The 25,696-nt window shown below is 45.0% G+C and overlaps 1 protein-coding gene across 1 annotated transcript in view; it reads left to right on the top strand.

Moving 5' to 3' along the window:
- STAG2 (stromal antigen 2) overlaps window positions 1-25,696 on the top strand; it is a 583,303-nt gene that overhangs the window by 84,778 nt on the left and 472,829 nt on the right. The window contains 1 exon segment of the mRNA XM_030209778.1: window positions 10,239-10,317. Coding sequence (XP_030065638.1) covers window positions 10,239-10,317 — 79 coding nt within the window.

The following is a 25,696-nucleotide window of genomic DNA, read 5'->3' as shown; positions in this document are numbered from 1 at the left end:
GGATGGAACTGTTTTGGAGCATGACATCATTTTGGCCTTTCAGTAGTGTCTTCACTTCTGCCTGACTTTTGTTTTTTGGGTGCTTCTCTGTCTCGGCATCTAGTCTCTTGCTCTGTCTCTGGATGTGGCGCCAGAGGTAGTGGGGTGGGGTATGGCGCCGTCTCTGGCCACTGAACACCCTTCCAGTCCTGGCTTTGTTATGGCTCTCTCTTGTTCTCTTTCTTTGATTGGGGAGCCTGGCGTGATGACTATCAGTGTGACTCAGCTCTATCTCTGAGTTTGGAGCTCAGCTCCCAAGGTTCATGCACATCTTTCACGGTGTCCCACTGGTGCCCTTAGATATGTACGACACAGCTCTGTCTCCGCTTAGTGGGGATGGTTCTGCACACTTCCATTTCAAACTGTTGAGGACATTTTCTTTACGGAGGTAGGGTTATGTACCACCTCTTTCTGTGGGACTTGTCTTTTTGTCTATCTATCAAGTTCCGTGTTCTCCAACTCTGCCTTTCCAGCAGTGCACCCTCTGGCATGCAGGACAATGTGTCTGCTTGGCCTACGGAAACTGTTTTCAAGACGCAGCAATATCTCAGCAGTTGGACAGATGCTGTGTCCTGTTCTCAGGACCGCTGTTCTGTCTCTGCCTCAACGGCATTGAGCCATCTCTGCTCCCGGAGTGGGGCTCCATCTCGCTCGGGGGTGGGGGGGGGAGGTGGGGGGGATGCTTTGTGCTTTTTCTGGGGATGCAGTGTCTCCATGATTGGTGGGGGTTTCTCCTCCTCTCTGGGAATGTAAGGATTGGCTTCTATTGGTCTGGTTGGGACCACAGCGCAGTCTTTCCGCTTGCCCATTTTCCCTTCTCCAGATTACTACTACTATTACTTATTATTTCTATAGCGCTACTAGACGTACGCAGCGCTGTACACTTGAACATGAAGAGACAGTCCCTGCTCGACAGAGCTTACAATCTAATTAGGACAGACAAACAAGAGATAAGGGAACATTAAAGTGAGGTTGATAAAATAAGGGTTCTGAACAAGTGAACAAGGGTTAGGAGTTAAAAGCAGCATCAAAAAGGTGGGCTTTTAGCTTAGATTTGAAGACGGTCAGGGATGGAGCTTGACGTACCGGTTCCAGATGAGGCTTTTCTGGTTGGAATGCGTCTTCATCTCTGGCTGTGGGGCATGGCTCCATTCTTCATGGTACGGCTAGTACTCTGGAAGGTGGTTCATATCTTGGGCTGCTTGTCTATGGGGTGTGCCTTCTTTTACTCTTCAGTCGGAATTTGAAGGTACAGTTGGGCTTTGGGGTCTCGGATGACTCTTCTTCCTGCCATGTTTTCGATCTTTAGGTGGTCTCTGCGTTCTGTCCCTTCTGGTGGTTCTTTCTCCTACCCTAGTGGGGGGACTGCTTTGTTACATCCCATTTATCTGAACTAGTCTGGTATAGATGACAAGGAAGGGATTTTTTTTTTTATTACCTGATAATTTTTTTCCCCTTTAGTTATACCAGACTAGTCAGAGCACCGCCCTCTGGAATGTGCTATTTTATTCACAGGTATTACCTTATAGGATGTCCTATTTGGAGTTGCCCGATTTGTCCTTAAGGATGTATCGTGTCTCCTTTTTCAGTGGATATGCTTTTGGCTCTAGAACATCTGCCTCGCTGCAGGCTGTGTCTCAGACTGAGTGGCCTCATATGTTCACTCTTCCTGTTTGTATATCTTGGAACATTATGGCTTGGCGGTTCAACATACTGTGTGTTCCAGTTTGCATGATACCTTAAGGGGCGAATTACTTGGAGCTACTTTTCTTTGTCTCCATCTGTTGGTCTGTTATGATTAAAGGAAAGAAACTTATTGGTAAAAAAAACGTAATTTTCCCTTGGGTTATTCAATTATGTATCACTTTACACTTGTCACGTTAGATTTCACCTGCCATTTGGATGTCCATTCTTCCAGTATCTGAAGGTCCTCCTGCAATTTCCCACAGTCCCTATGCAGTTTAATGATTTTGAATAATTTTGTATTATGTGCACATCTAATCACTTCACTTGTTCCCTTTTCCAGATTATTAATGTCAAAAAAAACAGTCCCAGTGTGGATCTGTAGATAGTCCACGATTCTCACCCTCTAATTGGAGAATAGGCCTTTAAACCCTGTTCTGTTATCTTTTTCTTTTTATGCGGAGGTGATGAGCACCTTCTGCAAGTTCTAACAGCTTTTTGTGCTGCATGGGGCATGTAAATGGGAGGCAGACTCTAAATCTTCTTTAGTGCATTGTATTAAAAGGGTGATAGAGGCAATGCATATTCTTAACCAGAAAGTGGTTCTGGTGGGACTGTGGACTCATTTGATGTGGTGAAGCTATGTCGTGGGTAGAAGCTAAGGTGGTGATTCTAGAAAATATTTGCAGGAATGTGATTTGATCATTGCTACATTCCTTCGTAAGTACTACAGAATTGATATCCAGGCCAAAGGAGACAAGTTCTGACTGGTCTAGCAGCGCTGCGTATGCCTTGTAGCGCTATAGAAATGCTAAATAGTAGTAAATAGTAGAATGAAGGTGAAATTTGGTTTGCCCGATGATGATTTTCTTTCCTTGATACCTGCTAGGCCAGTTCTTTTGGCAGCTGGGGTCTTAAGTATGTTTTTTTTTTTTTTTTTTTTTGCCTTTACTGATGTTGAGGGTTCCTTTGTGTGGTTTTCCAATGGTTTTTTATATTTGTGTGTGGAGTTTGAATGTTGCACTGTTTGGTGACGGCATAGTGACAAATTCTAAGCTTCTTTTCCTTAGCGTCCCTCCGGACCGGACCAGGATTGGATTGGACTGATGGGTTGTGCACGCCTACCAGCAGGTGGAGACTGAGAAAATTCTAAGACTAGAGAGCCAATGAGAGCCCTGGCCATGTGACCCTAGCCCCAGTATTTTCTCAGTCTCCCAGCAGGTAGGAAGCGAGCCCATTAGTCTCTCTCTCTTTATCTTTCTTTTTTAGAGGTTAATAATAAGAACAACATTGCTACCTCTTCTTCTGTGCCTAGGAATTCTCTGTTAGACGCTGGTCAGGTAGGGACTTCTTTTCCTTTCTTTCTTTTACAGCCTCTGGGGGTGTCAAACTCGGATGTCTCCGGGTCCCTCCCCCCTTCCTCTCCATCTCCCATACGTAGCTGGGAAGGACTACCCTTTGTTTAGAAAGGTGTATGTCTTTGGGAGAGGCAGCCACTATAGAAAGTTAAATCTTATAAGCATTTTAAGGAGCAAGCTACATCCCCCGGCTTCTAAGGAGCAGACAGCTCTGTGTTGTTCTATTACTCTTCAGCGGAGTTTTCCCCATTACTTTAACGAGCAGGCAGCTCTGGTTGCTGTTTTGGGTGTCTATATTATCTAGCTGCTTAAAAGAAGAGGCAGCAGTAATTTGCAGGAGTTTAGGTGTAAAAAAAAAAAAAATTAGACAACTTGTCCCCACTGACTTAATGAGCAGACAGCTCCGTTTGATTGCATGGGAATGCTGTGAGTCAGCTGTGTAAAAAAAAAAAAAAGAGAGAGTAAGCGGCAGCATTTTGTTTTCAGCCCTCTTTTAGAGTTGAGCTGTATTTTATTTAGCACTGCCGTTTGTGTTCTTCCCTTAGCAGTTTGTTCGGCGGAGCAGGGCTTAAAAAAAAAAAAAAAAAAAGAGAGATTTTGGCGCGAATCGGGTACGCGCGTGCACGCGCATTACCGTCATGTCAGAGAAGCTGAGACGCTGTGCTGTATGCCAGCGTCGGGGGATCTCCTCTTCCGGCTCCTGTAAATATTGTGTGCCGCTGGGGGGTGCGTCGGGACCTTCTCTTTCGCCGCCATCGGGCCGTTTGGGGCTGATCTTTCTCAGGAGTCGCCTATGTTCTTTAGGGGGGTCATTTCTTTGCTTTTTATGTTTTTAATGTTGAGTAGCTGGTTGCTGTAGCCTAATAGTCAGCACTACAGTCTCTGAAGCTGCTACTACTACTATTTATCATTTCTAAAGCGCTACTAGAAAAACGCAGCGCTGTACACTTGAACATGAAGAGACAGTCCCTGCTCCTCAGATCTTACAATCTCATTAGGACAGACAGAACAAACAAGAGATAAGGAGATTTTAAAGTGAGCAGGTTAAAATAAGGGTTCTGAACAGAGTGAGTAAGGGTTAGGAGTTAAAAGCAGCATCAAAAGGTGGGCTACAGAACTGGGTGCAGGTCCCAGTTTTAGCAATTTATTTCTCTATCTGGGACTCCTGTATGTCTGTGTCCCACTATATATACATCACTTGGCCAGCCTGTTTGATGTTTGTTTCTTTATAATCTCGGGTGGCGTTTGTCTGTGGGCTAGGAGCCAACTTTTCAAAATTATTGGGGGTGCTAAGTCCAATGGAAATGACCCTTCTCTGGACATATACATGAATTATCCTCAATATTGGGGGTGCTCAAGCACCCACAGCACCCACAGAGTCGGCTCCAATGTCTGTGGGAAGGTAGTTCACAGTTGTGTTTTTTTTGTTGTAGCATTTTTCGAAAGGTTGCTTTCCATACCAGGATATTTCCTATATGTTAGCTATACGTTTGTTCTTCCACAGGCATGGGGGCAGTAAGGATGTTATCATAGGTACATACCACTCTCACCTGTTTAACTTTGTGTCATGAAATCATAGTTGCAGGCTACTCTTACATGGCAGTCATCTTCTTATTTCCTCTGTCCAGGAGTTCTTGCAGTTTTATTTTTAGATGGTTATGCTTTTCATTTCGCCTCCTTTCTCTATCGCTCTCTCACGGCAAGGCATGTGAAGTAGGGGTCTCCCTACATAGACTCTTGGATCTTAGACCATTTTCTCTCTTGATTCTTCTGAGTGCAATTTTAATTTCTAGTTCCTAAGAATGGATCTCCCTTCCTCCTATTTGAAATCTCACTGCCGTCAAGCGCACTCTCAATGTCTCAAATCTTTATCATAAGAACCTAGTTCCTAAGAAGGAATTTTCCTTCCTCCTATTTCAATTCTAAATGCTGTCAAGAGTGCTCTCAAAGTCTCAAGTCTTTTTCATGAAAGCCTTCGATCCATAGTGAAGCTTCGTGCAGCACATTTTTTGATACAAACTTTTTTGCATATTTCTCTTAGGAGAGTTTCTGAGAAGGATAGAGCCCGGTGTGAAGGAAGCTAAGCAGGGTCCGCCCGGGCTGGGTCCTGGAAGGGTGACCGGCTCACAATGCGCAATAATGACCCTTCTCAACACTGTTTTCCAGTCTCTAAAAGTTCATCATAGTTATGCTACCCCTCAGAAAAGGGGAGATTCTTTTTCACTCATGGCGAGTCAGCTAGCTATTTAAAAACAAAAACAAAGACCTCTTGTCGACAAGTCAGCAAGTCGCAGACCGAGAAGTGCAATTTTTATGGTTCTCAGGATGCCTAGTACTGGTGGCCAAGAGTCGTCTAAATATTTCGCAGTCTCCACAATATTTTGGGGTTACGTGCGACATAGTTGCAAGGTTTTTTCCCTGGGCAATTGCCTTTTGCAGTCTCATGAGCTGCACTCCCATGCTCTTTATCTTTTTGAGTGTTCTGAAGCATTTGTAGCTTCCCTTTTGTTTTTTTCCCCACAGACTGCTGCTCTTCTTTTCGGCATTAGTTGAGTAGGACATTCCTCCAGGCATTTGGTTGTTACTTCCAGGACTACCATGTGGTCTCTTTACTTTGCAACTTAATTTTTTCCTTCTTGGCTCTTGGCATTCGGTTTGCTTTCAGGATTACCATGTGGTCTCTTTACATTGCAACTAGGGGACTGTCAGTCGCTCTCAGAGCAAGGAGGTATCCCTGAGGGCTAAAGTTTTATTCTGAGCACTCTGTCTTTGGTCAGCATTGTTGCCATGTTATGTTAGTCCGGAATGCTCTTTCTGTACTCTCATAGGACTGTTATCATCTTAGGTTACTTCAAAGACTCAATCCTGCTCTCTGGCAGGACTGTTTCTAGCTTATGTTCTTTCAGAATGGTCTTCGGTCTCCTGGTAGGTCTGTTGCCTTCTTAGGCTACATATTGAGGCCCCTGGTAGGTCTCTGGTCTTCTTGTGTATTGAAGGTACATCCTTTCCTCGGACAGTTCTACTATCTGGTCATTCTGTTTCTTTACAGGGCTTGCATGTGCCCCCCTTTACACGATTGACATGTATGTCATTTTATTTTTGCATGTTTTCACTTTTCTCTGTAAGCTGCCTAAGGGGTAATCTAGCGAACAGTGCAGTGAGATGTCATCGGGGAGGCCCAGCTTCGGTTCTCACTCTGACTCTAGTCATCCTGCCTCCTAGGTGGGTTCACATCTGCACGGACGTTTGGTTTATTTCATGGCTGATGTCTGTTTTATTCAAGGGGAGTCATTTGTATGGCTCTACCATCTGACCAGCCCTGTAGCATGCCATCCCCTTCTGGCATGGTGGCCTTCTCTTCAGGTCGGGCATTTCGCTTAGAGATTTGGATCTCAGGGGCGTAACCCTTATGTTTTTTTCCTTGCAGATATACCAGGCTGCCTTTTAGGTTGTCATCTTGACTTTTTATGGAGCCGGGGGGTTTTCTGTTTTCTCTAGAGGACCTTCTCTCTTCCCCAGTCCGGCCTCTGTTTCTCTCTTGCTCAGGCTGGTGCATGCTCTCAGTCTGGGACAGGCATTCAGCCTTGCTAAGCAGGATGGTATCTTTTGTAGTTGCAGTATTCTCTTCTCAGCTTTTAGCCTCTGTGCCTTAGTGCCATTGTCAGAGGGACAGGGTGTTATTCTTCTTCGCAAGATAATTCAAAATCATCTTGTTTCCTTTAAGGTTTCTTTCTCCTTTCAGACACTGTTGTTAGTAGCCATGGCTTCAGCTAGCAGGGTCAGAACTGCAAGTTTCTCTCATACAGGTTTTCTTTTTTTCCAAACAGCTAGTACGTCTAGGTAAGAGGTACTTCTTCACCTGGGTATTTCTTTTTCACTCTACCGTAGTTTCCCATTTTTCATCTTTTCCAATCACTTTTTTCTTACTGGTCTGGACTCTTCTACTGGCGTTCAAGATCACAGGAAATTATATGCTTTATATATGCTTTACATATTAAAACAGATTTTTATATATTTAGAGAGCTGTTACAAGCTATTTGGTCCTTCCTTTTGGTACTTCTAGTCAAGGTAAGGTTGCCGTTGTTTCGGCCTCACTGTATCTCGACGGATTAAGGAATTCATACCTTCTATTTGTCTACTCACTGGGGGACCATTTCCTGAGAGTGTTATAACATATGCTCCATCTTGAGAAGCGGGGTTCTTTCCTTCGCACAGCGATTTTTGTTGCACATTTTGTACGGTGCCATTTTGAGCTTAGCTTCATACTCTTTTGATTGATATACACTCTACCTGTTCATTGTCGCCAGGAGGTGATCTATGCAACTCGGAGATGCTTAGGGGTTTGAAAGGGTCCCTCCCTTAAGGTTACTGCTTTGGTACTTCCCATCAGTCCAATCCTGGTCCGGTCCGGAGGGACGCTAAGGAAGGAGAAATTAGATCTTACCTGCTAATTTGCTTTCCTTTAGTCCCTCCGGACCGGACCAGGCCCCTCCCAGGGTATTCAAAAAACAAAAAAAAGACGCTTGTACATATATAGGTCTTTAAGTGGACCATGCCACGTCTCTGGTCGGAGTTGCTGGTGGGTTCAGTTGCTGGAATATATATGTATGTATATATTTATATATCTATATATGTATAGCACTTTGAGGTCCTTAGCACTTCTGTGCTGAGAGTTGCTGGTGAGTTCTAATTCAAGTGAGCCATACCACTTCTCTGGTAGGAGTTGCTGGTGAGCTTTCCTACAAAAGGGACATACCACTTCTCTGGTGAGAGTTGATGGGGTACCCAATTGCTGGTATATATATATGTGAACCTTTAAGTAAGCCATGCTAGTATATATATGTGAAACTTTAAGTAAGCCATACCACTTCTCTGGTGAGAGTTGCTGGTGAGCTATAAGACAAGTGAGCCATACCACTTCTCTGGTGAAAGTTGCTGGTGAGCTATAAGACAAGTGAGCCATACCACTTCTCTGGTGAGAGTTGCTGGTGAGCTATAAGACAAGTGAGCCATACCACTTCTCTGGTGAAAGTTGCTGGTGAGCTATAAGACAAGTGAGCCATACCACTTCTCTGGTGAGAGTTGCTGGTGAGCTATAATACAAGGGAGCCATACCACTTCTCTGGTGAGAGTTGCTGGTGAGCTCTAATACAAATCGGGCCATACCACTTCTCTGGTAAGAGTTGTTGGTGAGCTCTGATACCTGGCCTTGCCGGGTGCTTTGTGGCTGCTAGGATTCCATGTGGCACAGAAGTCTCATATTTCTTTCTTTCCTGCTTTGTTAGTCAAATATTGAGGCTAGGGTCACATGGCCAGGGCTCTCATTGGCTCTCTAGTCTTAGAATTTTCTCAGTCTCCACCTGCTGGTAGGGGTGCACAACTCATCAGTCCAATCCAATCCTGGTCCGGAGGGACTAAAGGAAAGCAAATTAGCAGGTAAGATCTAATTTCTCCTTACTGCTGATATCTTTGTCTCCCACTGCTGATAGTATGACATAATCCACTCGTCTAGAAATAATCAAGGAAAGGAAATTGTCAGGTAAGACCAGGGGTGGGCAGCCTTTACACAGAGGGCTACATGAATGTCAGTACTACTCCTATTGGACTGCAACATTTTGTAATGTTGGAACCAGAAATGCATAGAACTCCATAGACCAGTGATGGTGAACCTATGGCACGTGTGCCAACAGAGAGGGCACGCAGAACCCTCTCTGTTGGCACGCGTGCCGTTGCCTCAGCCAGTTCCAGCCCCCCTCTGATTAAAAGTCATACCTGCATCAGGCCTCCCTCCCTCCCTCCCACTGAGCACCAGGTCGCCCGCACGCCCTCCCTCTGAGCACCAGGGCCCCCCTCCGAAATTGAAAAGTCATACCTGGTTGGGGTTAAGGCGGCATCGGCAGTGAAAAGCGCTGGCTCGGCACTCAAGCCTTCCCTTCTGTCTCTCAAGCGCTGGTCCCGCCCTTGCGGAAACAGGAAATGAGGGCGGAACCAGTGCTTGAGAGACAGAAGGGGAAGGCTGAAGGCGTGCCGAGCCAGCACGCTTTTCACTGCCGCTGCTGACGCCGTCTTAACCCCGACCAGGTATGACTTTTAAATTTCGGAGGGGGGGCCCTGGTGCTCGGGGGGGGGGGGGGGTGACCTGGTGCTGGGTGGGTGAGTGGGAAGGAGGGATGCCTGGTGCTGGGTGGGTGGGAGGGGGAGGGATGCTTGGTTCGAGGGACGGGAGGGGTGGTGCTTGGTGGGAGGGAGAGGGATGCCTGATGCCTGGTGGGAGGGAGGGAGGGAAGCCCTGGAAACGGAGTTAAGAGAACAGATAGCAGCAGAATCAGAGACTAGGACCAATATGGATAGAAAAACAAAATCACCAGACAAAGGTAGAAAAAAATCATTTTATTTTCTTTTTAGTGTTTGGAATATGTCCAATTTGAGAATTTACATCTGCTGTCTTATTTTGCACTGGATATACTGGAGCTGTAACAGCTTACAGAAATGATTTATAATGAAAAAAAGAAGTTATTTTTTTCTCCTATACTAGTATAATATTTTCAATGATGTCTGTTTATATGCGCCATGGCTGGTGTAAGGGGTGTGACTATCATAGGGGTGGTCATGTGGTGACCCCGCCCATAATGAGTACCGGCACCTGTTATTCAGGTTAGATTGCCCTGTTGGCACTTTGCGATAAATAAATAGATTTTGGGTTGCTGTTTGGGCACTCGGTCTCTGAAAGGTTCGCCATCACTGCCATAGACCATCTGTGATAATAAGTAAAAAGTAACTAAAAAAAAAAAAATTGAAACAAAATGAGTGGCTATTCTGAAAATATTTGTGAAATAGTGTTTAAAATTGCTAAAATCTGGTTAATATTTCCTGTATATACTGTATTTCCAATGGGTTTGTGAGCCACATAAAATGTAATGGCGAGCTGCATTCAGCGCATGGGCCACAGGTTGGCCACGCCGGTGTTAGGCCAATTTTGATTTTTGAGGGGGGGAAAAACAGTTGAAGATTGCATTAGTTTGAATACCTAATTAAAAAAACCCAAACAACAACAAAAAAACTGGAGCCTTTCATCATGAAACAGAGCAAGTGATACAGGTGAGTCTTAGTTTTGCTACCAGTACAGGTTTCTAATTCGTTTTTTTATTGTCTTTACAGAGAATCAGAAACACATTTTTCATCGGATACAGATTTTGATGATATTGAAGGAAAAAATCAGAAACCAGCCAAAGGAAAAGTATGTATTAAAATAAAGAATATCTTAACTCTCTAAAAGTGAATTTCTTGGATATGAATATCTCTTCTGTAATTTCTGTGGTATAATCTGACTACATCATAGGACTCCATCCTATGGCTCCCATCCTACTACATCTTAGCTGGAGAGTATCTGAAATGCATATAACCAGGTTTGCTAGGCTGAGTGTTTGCTTGGAAATATGATGACATATTTGGAATAGAATCTTGATTTTTCTTCCAGGAGATCAACAGTAGTCAGCTGTCTCTCATGATTTTTCCTGTTTGTATGATAGCATATAATTTTGCATATTTGAACATTCGAACAACATGTAATGTTTCTATTTGAATGCCATCTTTGAAGTGTGGTTCTATTCAGTAGAGCTGGAGAACATTTTAGTGTTGGGTCTCTGAGCATCTGTAATTTTACTTAATGTAAAAAGTGTTTTCCTTGTTAACAGCAGCTAAATCCAGACTTGTGGGTTATGATCATCTGCCAGCAGGTGGAATGAGCACACTGATCTGATCTCTGATATAGGACAGTACGCCCCTTGGCCAGTCAATATTCTCTATCTTGAGCAGGCAGATGGACAGTCTCTCACAAGCTTGCTCTGCTTCTTAACTCCTGTTTTGGGCTTCCTAATTAGTTGAGTTTTGTTTTTTTTTTTTTTTGGGGGGGGGGTGGGGGGATAGGCTAAGCGGTGCCTATTGCTGGGGTATACCTGGTGGTGCCAGGTCCTTACCTCCCCCTTCTCATTCCTTCTTCACAGGAAAATAAAACGAATTTCAAGACCTGAGAAACATGCACACACACCTACACACAGGGCAGGCTTCTCTTCTCTATTCCCAGCTTGGCTTCTGCAGAGAAACAGCAGGCTTCACTCTTCACCAGTTTGTGGTGAAAACTGCTTTACATTTATTTTCTTGTCATTCCTTCTTCACAGGAAAATAAATGGTAGGAAGAACTGAAACAACCAAATTTTCAGCACCAAAGTCATCAGCGTCTTGTTTTTCACCATGCTGTTTCTTGAATTTTATGTTGTTCCTCTCCTTCCATCTTTCCAACCATCCAGTGGCTTTGAATTCAGTTAGTCCAAGACTTTCAGCTAGCTGATTAGCTTTCTCCATAAGCAGTGGACCACTGACAGGAAACTATCTGCTCCTGACTTGAGAAAACCACCGAAGAAGAGCATCTTCTACCTCCTCAGCTTTCCCGCCCGTTTTAGTTTCCAGTGTGAATTTGTATTGTTTTGCCAGTCTTCTAGAAGCTGGTCTTTCTGCTTCAAGACAGGTGAAATTTGACTGGGATTGACACCATATTCTTTAGTAATAGATGTTTGACTTTGTTTTCTAATTTTTTAAGAACGTCTATTCGATTAGCCAGTGTTAGTCTTACAGTTGCGTGACAACGACTCCAGTGTACACTCTAACAACATTCTTTCACTTATTCTGCCTGTGGCAGTTAACCAACGAGATTTCAAATTTACCGCCCCTTTGTCATGGGCTAATCGGCTTCCATATTCCATGTGCACGCTTATGCGAAGTCTTTCCTGCAGAGGAGCTGTCGTAAACCATGCATATAAGCGAATCTTTCACTTATCAGTGGTGCGCTAAACCAAAGTTAGTCCCCATAGAAATTGATGGCATCAAAAACGGGACTGAAGTACCGCATGCATGCGCTTATCCGACGTGCACTTAAATGGAGTGCACTGTATATACCTGATCTTGATTTATCCTTGTCATTTTTAGGGCATAGACCGTAGAAGTCTGGCACTGGCCTTGTTCTAAGAAGTTGTTGTGAAAGCCCCTGAATTGCTCCACTCCAGCCCATCCAAATTTATTCAGCCTCAATCAGGGCACAGACTGTAGAAGGCAGCCCAGCACCAGCTTTCCTACCTAATCTCCACTAAGCTTCTTTGGATCTGATTCCTTTCTGTTTGTCCCACACATATTTGAATTCTGTTACTGTTTTCATCTCTACCATCTCCGGCGGTAGGGCATTCCAGGTATCTACCACCCTCATTGAAAAAATACTTCTTGACATTATTCCTGATTTGGTCCCCTTTCAACCTCAATTCATGCTTTCTATTTCTACCACCTTCCTGTCTCTGGAAAAGGTTTGTTTGCAGATTAATACCTTTCAGATATTTGAATGTCTGTATCATATCAACCCTCCAGGGTATACATGTTTAGCTCTGCAAGCCTCTTTACGTACGTCTTGCTATGTAAACCCTTTACCATTTTCATCGCTTTTCTCTCAACCGCTTTCTTTTTACATCCTAAGCAAGGTAAGGCCTCCAAAACTGAACAGAATACTCCAAGTTGGGCCTCATCAACGACTTGTACAGAGGCATTAACACATCCTTTCTTCTGCTTGTTATACCCCTCTCTATGCAGCCTAACATCCTTCTGGCTGTGGCCACTGACTTGTCGCACTGTTTCGTCACCTTGAGATCTTCAAACACCACCACCCCAAGGTCCCTCTCCTTAGCCGAGCTTACCAATCTCTCCCCTTCTATCCTGTACATCTCTTCTGTATTTTTGCACCTCAAGTGCATCACTGCACTTCTTGGCATTAAATTTTAACTGGAACAAGGCGATAACTGAACACAAAAATTCCCATGGAGAATCCAACAAGTCAAGAAATGGGAAATGAAGGAAGGCTGGACAAACCACTGGTTCAACCAATATAGTTTATCACTTAAATACAAATATGAAGACTCGACACGGCACCGTGGTTTGGCATACAAAATGCCTGCCTCAGGAGTCTGTTGGTGCAAAAATAAAAATGGGATGGTTCTAATCAAGGCTGGAAATAGCGAGTGGATCAACACTTGAGCAGTGACATTTGCCCTTCGACACTGAAGCATTTAGTGCGTATTTGCTAACCCTTTTGATTGTGCGTCGTCTATACATGCACAATCTTTATAAAGTACCACTCATTATTTCCGATTCCTGTCAGTCAACCAGTTTCCAATCCAATTCATCACTTTGGATCTTAAGTTCAGCCCTTTCAGCTTATTCACAAGTCTTCTGTGAGGGACCATATGAAAGGCTTTGCAGAAATCCAAGTAGATCACTTCTATCGCACGTCCTTTATCCAGTTATTTGGTCACCCAGTTGAAGAAGTCAATCAGATTTATTTGGCAGGATTTTCCTTTGGTAAAGCCATGTTACCTTGGATCCTGTAACCCGTTGGCTTCTAGAAAGTCAACTATCCTTTCCTTCAGCAGTTATTCCGTTATTTTTTTTAACCACCGACATGAGGCTTACCGGCTTGTAGTTTCCCACTTCTTCCCTGTCTCTACTTTTGTGAAGAGGGACCACATCAGCTTGTCTCCAATCCCGCAGAACCTCTCCTGTCTCTAAAGATCTATTATATAAATCCTTAAGAAGTCCCTCCAGGACTTTTCTGAGCTCCCTCAGTATCCTTGGATGTATCCCATCCAGCCCCATAGCTTTATCCACTTTCAGATTTTCAAGATGTTTATAAACGCTTTCTTCCATGAACGGCACTAGATCCACTCCATTCACAGATATAGCCTCGGCAGCCGACTGGAGTCCTTCTCCCTAAGATTTTCTTCTGTGGACGCCGAAGTGAAGTATTTGTTTAGCACATTCACTTTATCCTCATCGCTCTCCACAAAGCAATTCTCAGCATCTTTCAGTCGTGTAATTCCATTCCTATTTTTTCTTCTTTGCCCAGTATATCTAAAAAAAAAAAAAAAAAAAAAAAAAAGTTTTTCACCTCTTTACATCTCCTAGCTATTTTCCTTCCGTGCTTTCCCTAGCCGTTTTTCACCTCTTTACATCTCCTAGCTATTTTCCTTCCGTGCTTTCCCTAGCCGTTTTTCACCTCTTTACATCTCCTAGCTATTTTCCTTCCGTGCTTTCCCTAGCCGTATTTCCCTCTTTGCATCTTCAAGTTTAATCCGGTAATCTTTTCCCTGATTCTCTCATTGCGCTTTATGTATTTCTTTAACGAATCCTCTTTTACCCCATATTTTTTCAGCCAATTGTTCGGAGAACCATATAGGCTTCCTGTTTCTCTTGTTTTTCTTTACTTTCCTTCTGTATAGATCAGTTGCTATATTTGTAGCAGTTTTCAGCTTGGACCACTGTGCTTCCACTTCTCCAATTCCTACCTGCCGTCAGCTCCTTCTTCAAGTATTTACAAAATTCAGTATGTTTGAAGTCCACTATGAGTTTTGTGCATCCGCACTCTACTTTTGCTCTTACATCAAACTGTATCATGTGATGATCAGTTACTTAGGTGGGCACCCACACGGACATTGGAAACACTTCCTCCATGTGTGAGCAATAGTTCCAGTGTTGTCTCTTCCCTCGTGGTTTCCATCACCATTTATCTGAATGAGGCACTTCCATAGTGCCCACAGATCAATCCAGAGACTGGTGGGTTATGTCCCTCTGCCAGCAGGTGGAGATAGAGAGAACTTCTGAGGCTCCCTATATGTGGTCATGTGTAGCCACTCAAACCTCAGTATTCTCTCTGTCTAGCAGGTGGTGGTCATAACTCTGCAGCTCTGTTTTGTGGGTCTCCTCACCTATTCCCTTAGGCTGAGTTGAGATTACTAAGGGGTTGAGGGCTTGCTGGGTGCTGAGCTGGGATACCTGGTGGTGCCTGGTCCCTCCCTTCCTTCCCCCTCCCGCCAGACCCCTTTGGCAGCACGTGAGTCAGTTACTCTCCTGTTTTTGGGAAGGTTAAAAAAAAAAAAAAGAAGAGGAACGTTTTGTTGGCACTCAGTGAGAGGTTTGCTTTTTAGGGCGAAGGAAGCCATTGGGGCAACGTTTTAGAGCAGGTAGGGGGTCTCCCCCGGTGTGTTTCTCCATGAAGCATGTGGCAGCTCCGTCAGAGTCAGTGAAGCGCTGCTTCCAGTGTGGGATTTTGAGAGCAGGGAGTATGCTCTGCTTGTTCCCAGGGCACCCCGGTCCTCGGGGCATCACAGGTCCCAAGCTTAGAGACGCCATTGCTGGGTTCTGGGCACGCTGCATCGCGCCCGGCAGCAACGGACTTTGGTGCCGTTTCTTCCCCTGTGGCCCGAGCGGTTTCAGCCTCGGGTGCCAGACCACGTGAACGACGGTTAGCGGAACCGAGTGCTACGGGTGCTGGTGCGCTGTTGGAGGCTGACACGGGGGCAGTGTCGGGGGGGGGGGGGGTGCTGAGGCATCGCGCCTTGTTTCCTGTGCTGGTGCTTCTCGCCTCGATACTGCGGGCACCATTTTGAGTGAGCATGGGACTTCTGCATGTACTGTCTAGTCTGCTGCAGCAGCGCAGCTTCAAAGTCCGGTTCATTCTGACAATGTTCTGGCGGGGGTCAGTGCTTGGGATGGAGCTGGAGAGCCTTTTCCCCCTGAATTTGTGCTTTTATTGCAGAAGGCTTTTTTACTTAAAAGTTCTGGTGGGGGCTCCTTTTGGGGACTCTCCAGAGGACTTGAATGCTACCCCTCCCTCGCTACCTAAGCTCCCACGCGTTGTTTCGTGGGACATCGATTCGATTTCCGTGTGCTCAGAGGTAGATGATGGCAGGTTATCACAGTTTTCCCAACTATCCCAGACCGAACCTCTGGAGGAGGGTGAGTTGCTGGTTGAAGGGGGAGATGATCCCATGGCCGCACGGTTGTTCCACCAGGAGGAGTTACCTAACTTGATTGTTAAGGCTATGGAGATCTTGAATATCTCGGTTCCGGACAGCAATCTCCCCTCTACTTCTGCCCCCTCAATTATGTTGGGGACTAAGTATCCGCCTAGAACTTTTCATATTCATGAGGCAATGAAATCGCTCATTGCAGCTTAGTGGGATACGCCTGAGGCAGGACTGCGAGTGGTGAGGGTTATGGCACGCTTCTATCCGCTTCCGGAAGGAGAATGAGAATCCCTACGCCTTCCCATGGTGGACTCGTTGATCACGGCGGTCAGTAAGAAGACTACTTTGCCTGTAGAAGGCGGCACCGCACTGAAAGATCCGCAAGAGAGGAAGTTAGAATCTTCTTTGAAGGTGTTGTTTGAAGTGGCGGCGTTATCTTTGCAAGCTTCGATCTGTGAGTCCTATGTGACCAGGCCGTGCCTTTCTTTGGTCCAGAAAGCGGCCTTTTCGGAAGTGCTGGTGGCGGCCTTGCCTTCTATAGAGTCAAGTCTTGCTTATTTGGCAGATCTGCTGTATGACATTCTTCGGGCGTCCGCCAAGGAGATTTCTTTAGCGGTGATGGCTCGCCACTGGTTATGGCTTTGTCACTGGTCCGCGGGTACGGCCTCTAAGTCTCGGCTAGCTCGTTTACTGTTCAGGGGTAAGCTTTTGTTTGGTGAGGACTTGGACAAGACTGTTAAAGACCTGGGCAATTCTAAGGGACGGCGTTTATCTGAGGATAAGCCTGGGTTGGCTCCTCACGAGCCAGGTTTAGAGATGCACGTTATTGCCCAGGCAGAGCCGGTGCGTTTTTAAAGCCGTGTTTCTCTCAAAAGCAGCAGTCCTTTAGTGGAGATTGCCGCTCGGACGGTGCTTCCGCAAGACCAGCCGCAGGACCTCGTGCCCAATGATTGGGCCTTGGTCCATCTCCCATCTTTGATAGGAGGACGGCTGTCTCTCTTTCTGGGAGAATGGGCCAGGGTCACCTCAGATGATTGGGTGTTGGAGGTAATCCGAGAGGGGTACAAGCTGGAATTTTATCGGCCCCTGTTGGATTTATTCGTGGAGTCTCCTTGCAAATCTCCTCAAAAGGTTGTGGCGGTCAGAGAGACCTTAAAGCGTCTAGGGGGACGGTAGTGTCCGTTCTGGTAGTGTAGCGGTTTCTGGTCGCTATTCCATCTATTTCGTGGTTCCAAAGAAAGGGGGTTCCTTTCCTCCAGTGCTCGACCTCAAAGGAGTAAACAGGGCTTTATGGGTACGACATTTTCTAATGGAGACCCTTCGCTCCGTCATTGCCGCAGTACAGCCAGGAGAGTTACTTCCCTCAATCTCAAGGAAGCTTATTTGCATGTACCCATTTGACTGCAGCATCATCGGTTTGTACGGTTTGCGGTCCTTGGCCAAGATTTTCAGTTTTGGGCGCTTCCCTTCGGATTGGTGACCGCTCCCAGGACCGTCTCCAAGATCATGGTGGTGGTTGCAGCTTTTCTACGCAAAAAAAAAGTACAATTACATCTGCATCTCGACGATTGGCTGATTCGGGTGCCATCCTTCCAGGACAGCATTCAGACGACGGGCAGAGTTATCAGTCTGCTGCGATCGTTGGGTTGGGTCATCAACCTGGAAAAGAGTAATTTGATTCCTTCTCAGTCTCTGGAGTATTTTGGAGTGCGCTTCGACACCCGGGCGGGCAGAGTGTTCTTGCCAGAAAATCGGAAGTTGAAGCTCCAGGAACAGGTTCAGAGCTTATTGCGCGTTCAGGTTCCCAGGTCTTGGGATTATGTTCAGGTGTTAAGATCCATGGCGGCCACTCTGGAGGTGGTGCCATGGGCAAGGAGCCACATGAGACCTCTTCAGAAGTCGCTGCTGAGCCGTTGGTCGTCGGTGTTGGAGGATTACAGTGTTCGCCTTCCCTGGGAGTCGCTGGTCAGGATGGATTTGCGTTGGTGGCTGAGGTCCGACAAGTTGGAGCCGGGGATGCCCCTAGCAGTTCTGGACTGGGTAGTGGTGACTATGGATGCCAGTCTTGTCGGCTGGGGAGCCCATTGTCTGGGGCATGCAGTGCAGGGCTCTTGGTCCCCGGAGGAGGCTGCTTGGTCCATCAATTGGTTGGAGCTGAGGGTGATTCGGCTAGCATTGCAGGCCTTTCACGCAGTAGTTGTGGGGAAACCGGTTCGGGTTCTTTCTGACAATGCGCTCCCTGAACATTGAAGCGGACTTTCTGTGTCTGCACATTTTGGATCCGGGGGAGTGGGAGCTCTCCGAGCAGATATTTTCATTGCTCATGAGCTAGTGGGGAGTTCCTGCTCTGGATCTGATGGCGCAGGCAGTCAACTCCAAGGTTCCGCAATTTTTCAGCAGAGGCAGGGATCCCCAGTCCTTGGGGATCGATGCACCAATTCGGCCATGGCCTCGGGCAGAGCTCCTTTATGTGTTTCCATGTTGGGCAGTATTCTAGGTCGAGTGGCTCGTCACCCGGGCCATGTGGTGCTAGTAGGTCCGGATTGGCCTAGGCGTCCGTGGTACGTGGATCTTATTCGTCTTCTCGTCGACAACCCGTTACAGCTCACGGCACATCTGGGCTTGTTGCGTCATGGTCCCATCGTGATGGAGGATCCCTCTCCCTTTGGTGTCACGGCATGGCTATTGAAAGGGTGAGTGTGAGGAAAAAGGGTTATCAGGACAAGGTAATTGCCACTATGCTGCGAGCTAGAAAGCGTTCCACCTGTACTGCCTATGAGCGGGTGTGGCGTACTTTTGAGTCTTGGTGTTTGGTAGTGCGGATATCGCTGTTTTCGGCTTCGGTGGCTTCAATCTTGGGTGTTTTGCAGGATGGCCTCGAGAAAGGGTTGTCATTGAGCTTTTTTAAGGTACAAGTGACTGCCTTGGCATGTTTCAGGGGGTGTTTGCGGGGCGCTTCTCTTGCCTCTCACCCAGATATTGTTCGTTTTCTGCGAAGAGTGAATCATCTGCGTCCTCCGCGGAGCTCGATAGTTCCTGCTTGGAATCTTAATTTGGTGCTACGGGCTTTACAACAGCCTCCCTTTGACCCTCTGTCTCTTTTGTCGGTGAAGGATTTGACGTTGAAAGTGGTATTTTTGGTTGCTATTTCTTCGGCGAGGAGAGTTTCCGAGTTGCAGGCATTGTCCTGTAGGGATCCTTTTATTACCTTTAGGGAGGCAGGGGTGAAGCTAAGAACAGTTCCTTCATTTTTGCCCAAAATTATGTCGCGTTTTCCTTTGAATCAGCAACTCTGTCTTCCGTCTTTTAGGAGGGAGGATCATCCTGTGGAGTTTTGTGCTCTCCGATGTTTAGATGTCAGACGAGCTATCATCAGATATTTGGAGGTTATGAATGGCTTCCATTGCTTTGGTCATCTTTTTGTACTTTTTGCGGTTCGTAAGAAGGGTCAACAGGCTTCTGAGGTGGCGATTGCGTGCTGGGTGAAGGAAGCTATTACTTCAGCGTACGTTTCATGAAAGGATCTGCCTACTCTACTGCGAGCGCACTCCACTAGGGCGTAGGCGACTTCTGTGGCAGAGTCGAGATTGATGTCCTTGGAGGACATTTGTAAATTGGCGACTTGGGCGTCGATACATACCATTTTGAAGCACTATCGTTTGGATGTAGCAGCAAGAGCTGACGCTGCATCCATGTCCAGCTTCTCCATTTGTGCTGGAGGCCTGTAGATGACAACCGTGTGTATACAAGTTCCATCTTCTCTTTCCAGGACGATCCATATAGCTGCTTCCATTCCCCAGGTACCCCACATTTCTGCCGGCTGCTATTGTTTTTCATATACAATGCCACTCCTCCACCTCTTCGACCCTCCCTATCCTTTCTAAAACAATTATAGTCCGGTATTATTGCATCTCATTCATGGGAATCATTGAACCATGTCTCTGTAATAGCAACAATATCCAAGTTTTTCAAGCATCTGGGCTTGCAAATCTTGACCCTTTCTACTTAGACTACGAGCATTTGTGCTCATTGCTTTCCATGTGCGAATTGAGCTCCAGTGTTTTATTATGATTGAGGGGTTATAAAAAAAAAAAAAAAAAACAAACAGAAGAAAATAATTCAGTATCTGTGACTTTAAACAGCGATTTTTCTCGTCAGATTTAATTTCCTCCATTTTCTTGCGTTTTGGCGGCGGCAGTTTAAACAAATGAAAAAAAAAAAAAAAGGTGCGAACCGCGTAAGCGTGGCCACCTGTTTTTTCCGATATGGCTTAAAAGTTCAAACAGCTGCTGTCGGTCAGCGTCGCGCAGTTCACGCAGCCGGAACGTGTAAATTTTGCTCTCCCTTCAAGGTTTCTTCGGGTCCGGTGCTGCCTCCAGTTTTTTCGGGGCCTTTTTCGCCGGCTGTTGTTTCTTCGCCGTTCCACTGGGCTCCGCTTGTTCGGAGGTGTCGGGCGCACTGTCGATGATCGCCACAGGGCCAGTGGTGCGAACGGCGGCCATTTTGTTTCTCCCTCCATCTTATCAGTCGGGGATCTCTCTGCTGAAGGTAAGGCTACAGTTCATAGAGCAGTTCGGCTCCAAGATGTGTACACTTTTGTATGTGCTGAACGGCGTATTCTAAAATGCTCTTCACATCAGCAGGCAATATTTGGTTGAAAGGGGGCTCCTTTCGTATATGGATATATAACAAGCTTTTCTTGTTTTAAATTTCTATGTATCACGGGGCTGTTAACACTAGTTTTTTCTGGTGCTCAGTCATTTTTCATTGCCTGGTGGAAAATCTACATCTTATCATAATATCATAATTAATTTCAAGCATTTTCCTCAATAGCTGTAGTATTATACAGTGTTTTAAGAACTTTAGAAACTTTCTCTATAGGCATAGAGTAAATTTCTGTCTTTCTCATTCCCTGGTGAATAGGACTACATTGTCTAAGAGTCAATTGATTGGTACTTTGAAATTCTGACCATAATATCTTAGTTCCTTTCAAGCATTTTACTCCATGCCTATGATGTTATATAGTGTTTAAAGAACTTAACAGACACTCTCAATGGCTGTAGTGTTATACAGTGTTTTCTTTTTCCGACTTTAAGAAGCCTTCTCTAGAGGCATACAGTATATTGTTCAGATGCCATGGGGATATATCAGCTCTTTCATATTCTCTGAGGGACAGTCCTGTCTACCAAGCTCCCAATCACTCAGCTGCCTTAGCAGGCATGCTTTATTCATGTCTTCCCTTCTTTTCCAACTGCCTTGAAGCCTCTCATATTTCATTTTAGCTTTCTTCTGGTTTTTACAGGACTTATGGTCACTTAGAGAATAAAGTCATCCTTTCACTTAAAGATAGTGGACGGTCCTCAAACCATCTACTCGTGTTTGTCACTACTCTATCAGTTCAGCATTGGCAGATTATAAACATCCTGGTTTGGTCCAGTATGCCTATACATACCATCTGCTATCTCTTCCTCTTCCTTAGAGACCTGATGTTATATCAAGCTTTCTTGAATTCAGATACAGTCTTTACACTGCCTTCACCAAGTGGCTGTGGCACAACTTCACTTTTTTCGTTACAGGTAATTTCCAAGTTTGTCCTTTTTCATTTTCATTCTATGCGCCTTCACTCCAGAGTGTTCCTTTCAATTGGAAGGGGATTCACTCACTTCCTGTGTATTTATACCATAGGTACATAAGTATGGTTATGCTGGGTAAGGCCTAAAGTCCATCAAGTCCAGCATTCATATCTAATGGGCATAGGTACATAAGTTTTGCCATTCTGGGGAAGCTCAAATGTCCACCATTCTACAGCCAGAACAGCATTAAAAAAAAAAAAAAAAAAAAAAAAAAACTCTCACGAGAGTATCGAACAGAAATCTCTGCTCCAAAAGCAAGGCTTTGCAGTAATTCTGCAAACTAACGCATACAATATTTGCCATGGCTGTTCACCACTAGGAACACCAGGGACCCTGGGCCTAGGTTCGGTGTTTTAACCTGAAACAAGCTCAACATTCATATCTATTGGGTGTGAGTCTGGTACTACTACTACTACTTAACATTTCTAGAGCGCTACTAGGGTTACGCAGCGCTGTACAAATTAACAAAGAAGAACGTTCCCTGCTCAAAGGAGCTTACAATCTACATCTCAGTGAGGGAGGACGCATGACCGTGGTATGTGGATTAGGGAGATCCAAGAAATTACAGGCCGGTGAATCAGATGTTCATACTGGGACAATTTTTTTCTGTCCGGAGCGTACTACCATAGCTGGTGGACTCCTATATTCAGAACTTTCTATATTCAGAACTTACCCAACTATGGAACGCCATAGAGATAGGGTTGGAGTTTGTAGCCCTATTTAACTGGTGTCCTTGGTCACCCTTCCTCTTCTCCTCAGGATCCAGAGAATGGCTAGTTTTTTGCTTATGCATTAACCGGTCATTTTCAGCAGTACTCTCTCTTCCGTTCTTTTATAGATCTAAGAGGATGTTCATTGCGCGCTTAGGGTCATTTCATTCTTACCTAGACGACTGCCTAATTGGAGAAAGTCTTATCAGCAGAGTTCTCAGGTCATGCACCGGGTGTTGCATTTCTTACAGTCTCTAGGTTGGGTGGTGATTGTAGCCAGGCCTCTCATTTGATCTCTCATCAGATATCTCTGATTTTCTCTTTGTTTAGTCAGGTTGGCGCACAGTCTTTAGTCTCCTCTGCAAACATCCCAGTTTATATTTTTCTTGGTGACCTTGGGCCTTCGGCCATTTCCTCGCTCTATTCTGCAGAATGCAATTTTACTTTCTAATGCCCAAGAAGGAATTTTCCTTCATCCTATTGCGAATCTCAGGGTCATCAATCGCGCTATTTAAGTGTCATCTAGTTATCTCAAGAACCTTAGTTCTGTCATTGGGATGCTTCATGCAGTACACTTTTTGGCAGAAGCTTGTTTGTATATATTTTTTTTTCTGGGGGACCTCAGCAATTCGTTTTACCTTCGGGTGAATTTTGTTTTCCCTACTGACAAACAAGGCGGAGAGAGCTATGTTGGTCCTTGCCATGGCAATGGGTTATGTCATCCGCCAAGGAGGAGTTAAGAGTATACTCTTGAGTTTGTACTCATTTTTTCTTAGTTGTGTCACCCTGCGTTTTGGACTCTCATTTTTTCAGCCTTACTTCCTCACTGCGACACTTCAGGGCTATCTCTTTTTGCCTTCAAGCTCACGAACATTTCTTGCTTCTTCCGTTCAGCAACAGTCTTGACGGAGACAGGGACAGATGCCAACATCCAGCAGGGGTTTTTCAACCTTCTTTATGCGTTTCTTCCATCATCTCACTAGGTGTTTACGCAGAACCAAGGCACCCTTCTACATCCGGACCCCCAGTCACTCAAACGTATGGCGTGGTTACTGGGTCTGCAACATCTTTGATATTTTCGCAGGAAGTACTTCAAGTTTTAATTGCTTCCAGACAGAAATCTACATTAAAGTCCTATGAATCAAAGTGGCGACGGTTCACTCTGTGGTACTCCTCTCGCCACTTCATTCCACAAACAGTATCCATTTTGCATGTTTTGGAATATCTTCTGCATCTTGCGAAATCTTGTCTGTCTTACTCATCCATTAGAGTTCATTTGGCAGCTCTATCAGTGATGCATGATACTGTTGACAACCGCACGCTTATGCAGCATCCACTGTCAAAGCGGTTTCTTAAAGGAGTCCTGCACCTATACCTCCCGCTTCGTCCACCAGCTAGGTGAACTAGGTGAACAGACTCTTAAAGTTCTGTTTTCTAGTAGCCATAACTTTTTCTATAAAGTTTTCCTCTTCAAGCAGTGTTTCCCAGTAGCCATTGCAGCAAGTAGATCTATGTGTGGAATACTTCTACGGTTGGTAACTTCTTTTTGGTCTGCTGTAGTTTAAAGTTTTCACCTTTCCCAATCGGTTTTTTCTTATTGGTTTTGTCCTTCTAGCCAATAGGCATAAAAGTTTTTCATTGTTTCTAACCCGCTATATCGCGAAGGATCAAGGAAATGAGAATGTCTATTTCTCTTCTCCACAACTTCAGAAGCGGGCTCTATTCTTACTACGGCGATTTTTGGTGCTCTCGGTACACATTGGTAAGTTGGCAACTTAGTCCTAGTTTCATTTTATTTTGCTCATTGGGACACACTACATGTTAGTTGTCGCCAGGTGGCCTATGCAGCATGAACATTTCTCTGCAGTTTTCATAGGGTCCCTCCCTTCAGATTACTGCTTTGGTACTTCCCATCAGTCCAATCCTGGTCCGGTCCGGAGGGACGCTAAGGAAGGAGAAATTAGATCTTACCTGCTAATTTGCTTTCCTTTAGTCCCTCCGGACCGGACCAGGCCCCTCCCATGTTCTCTCTACTCTTTAGCTTCTTTTATTAAGTAGGAAGTGTATTCAGTAGGAAGTGTATTCATTCCTTTACGATTCGTGGAACAATACTATATATATACAGAACTTTACATGGTCTATACCACTTCTCTGGTGGTTGCTGGTGAGCTCAATTGCTGGAATCTATCTATAAAACCTTAAATACGCCATACCACTTCTCTGGTGAGAGTTGTGGCTGAGCTCAGTTGCTGGAATATCTATAAAACCTTAAATATGATTTACCACTTTTCTGGTGAGAGTTGCTGGTAAGCTCAGTTGATGGAATATATATAAAATCTTAAGTGGGCCATACCACTTCTCTGGTGAGAGTTGCTGGTGAGCTATAAGACAAGTGAGCCACACCACTTCTCTGGTGAGAGTTGCGGGTGAGCTATATTATACGTGAGCCATACCACTTCTCTGGGGAGAGTTGCTGGTGAGCTATATTACATGTGAGCCATATCGCTTCTCTGGTGAGAGTTGCTGGTGAGCTATAGTACAAGTGAGCCATACCACTTCTCTAGTGAGAGTTGCTGGTGAGCTGTAATACATATCGGGCCATACCACTTCTCTGGTGAGAGTTGCTGGTGAGCTATAGTACAAGTGAGCCATACCACTTCTCTGGTGAGAGTTGCTGGTGAGCTGTAGTACATATTGGGTGTAAATTTTAAAGGCCCTCTTCGTGCCCCAGGAATACCCTTCTCCGGGGACAAAGGGTCTGCGCTTCCACTATCTGTAGAACTGACTGCCTAAATTCTTTTGATAATTCATCCCAGTGATATTTCTGTTGTGGAAGCCCCAGAAGGCGTAACTCTAGGATAATGTCCATGACCATGGACTTCTGTGTATCAGAATCTAAGTGAATCCTTGGTCATCTATGTACCTACATGTATTCTATCAAAATGGGACCATAACCTATATACACACTGAGTGTCGGTTATGTGTGTGTCTTAGTTTGTAGTATCAATGACAGGTAAAGATTACTTGAAAATAAGGACAGAGAGAGATTTCAGAAAGAAGGTTTTATTCTTACCAAGTTTTCAATTAGGTACAGACATCAAACAGATTCTGGATTCATTTGCATAGAGCCCTGCCGTCTGAGAAGCGTTGGGGAAGACTCCGAAATTAAGCCAAATTCTCCCTTCTTTTATACCCACAGATCTCAATAGAAGTCTATGGCAGGACACTTTTTTTTCTTCATATTGCACAACCTCTGAGGTGCCCATCTGTGCTTCCGTTTTTGTAAACAACTTGTTCTTTAATACTAAAAATATCTGTTCTAGCTATTGCAAATTATTGTGCAACTTCCCTTTTTGTAAATGTTTCCTTAGATACGGGTATCCAAACATGAACAAAACAACTTTTGTTATGAAGATATCTAAATTTGGATATAT

This window comes from Microcaecilia unicolor, chromosome 7 (assembly GCF_901765095.1).
Source record: "Microcaecilia unicolor chromosome 7, aMicUni1.1, whole genome shotgun sequence".
Classification (NCBI taxonomy): domain Eukaryota; kingdom Metazoa; phylum Chordata; class Amphibia; order Gymnophiona; family Siphonopidae; genus Microcaecilia; species Microcaecilia unicolor.
This window is presented reverse-complemented; position numbering and strand designations above follow the sequence as displayed.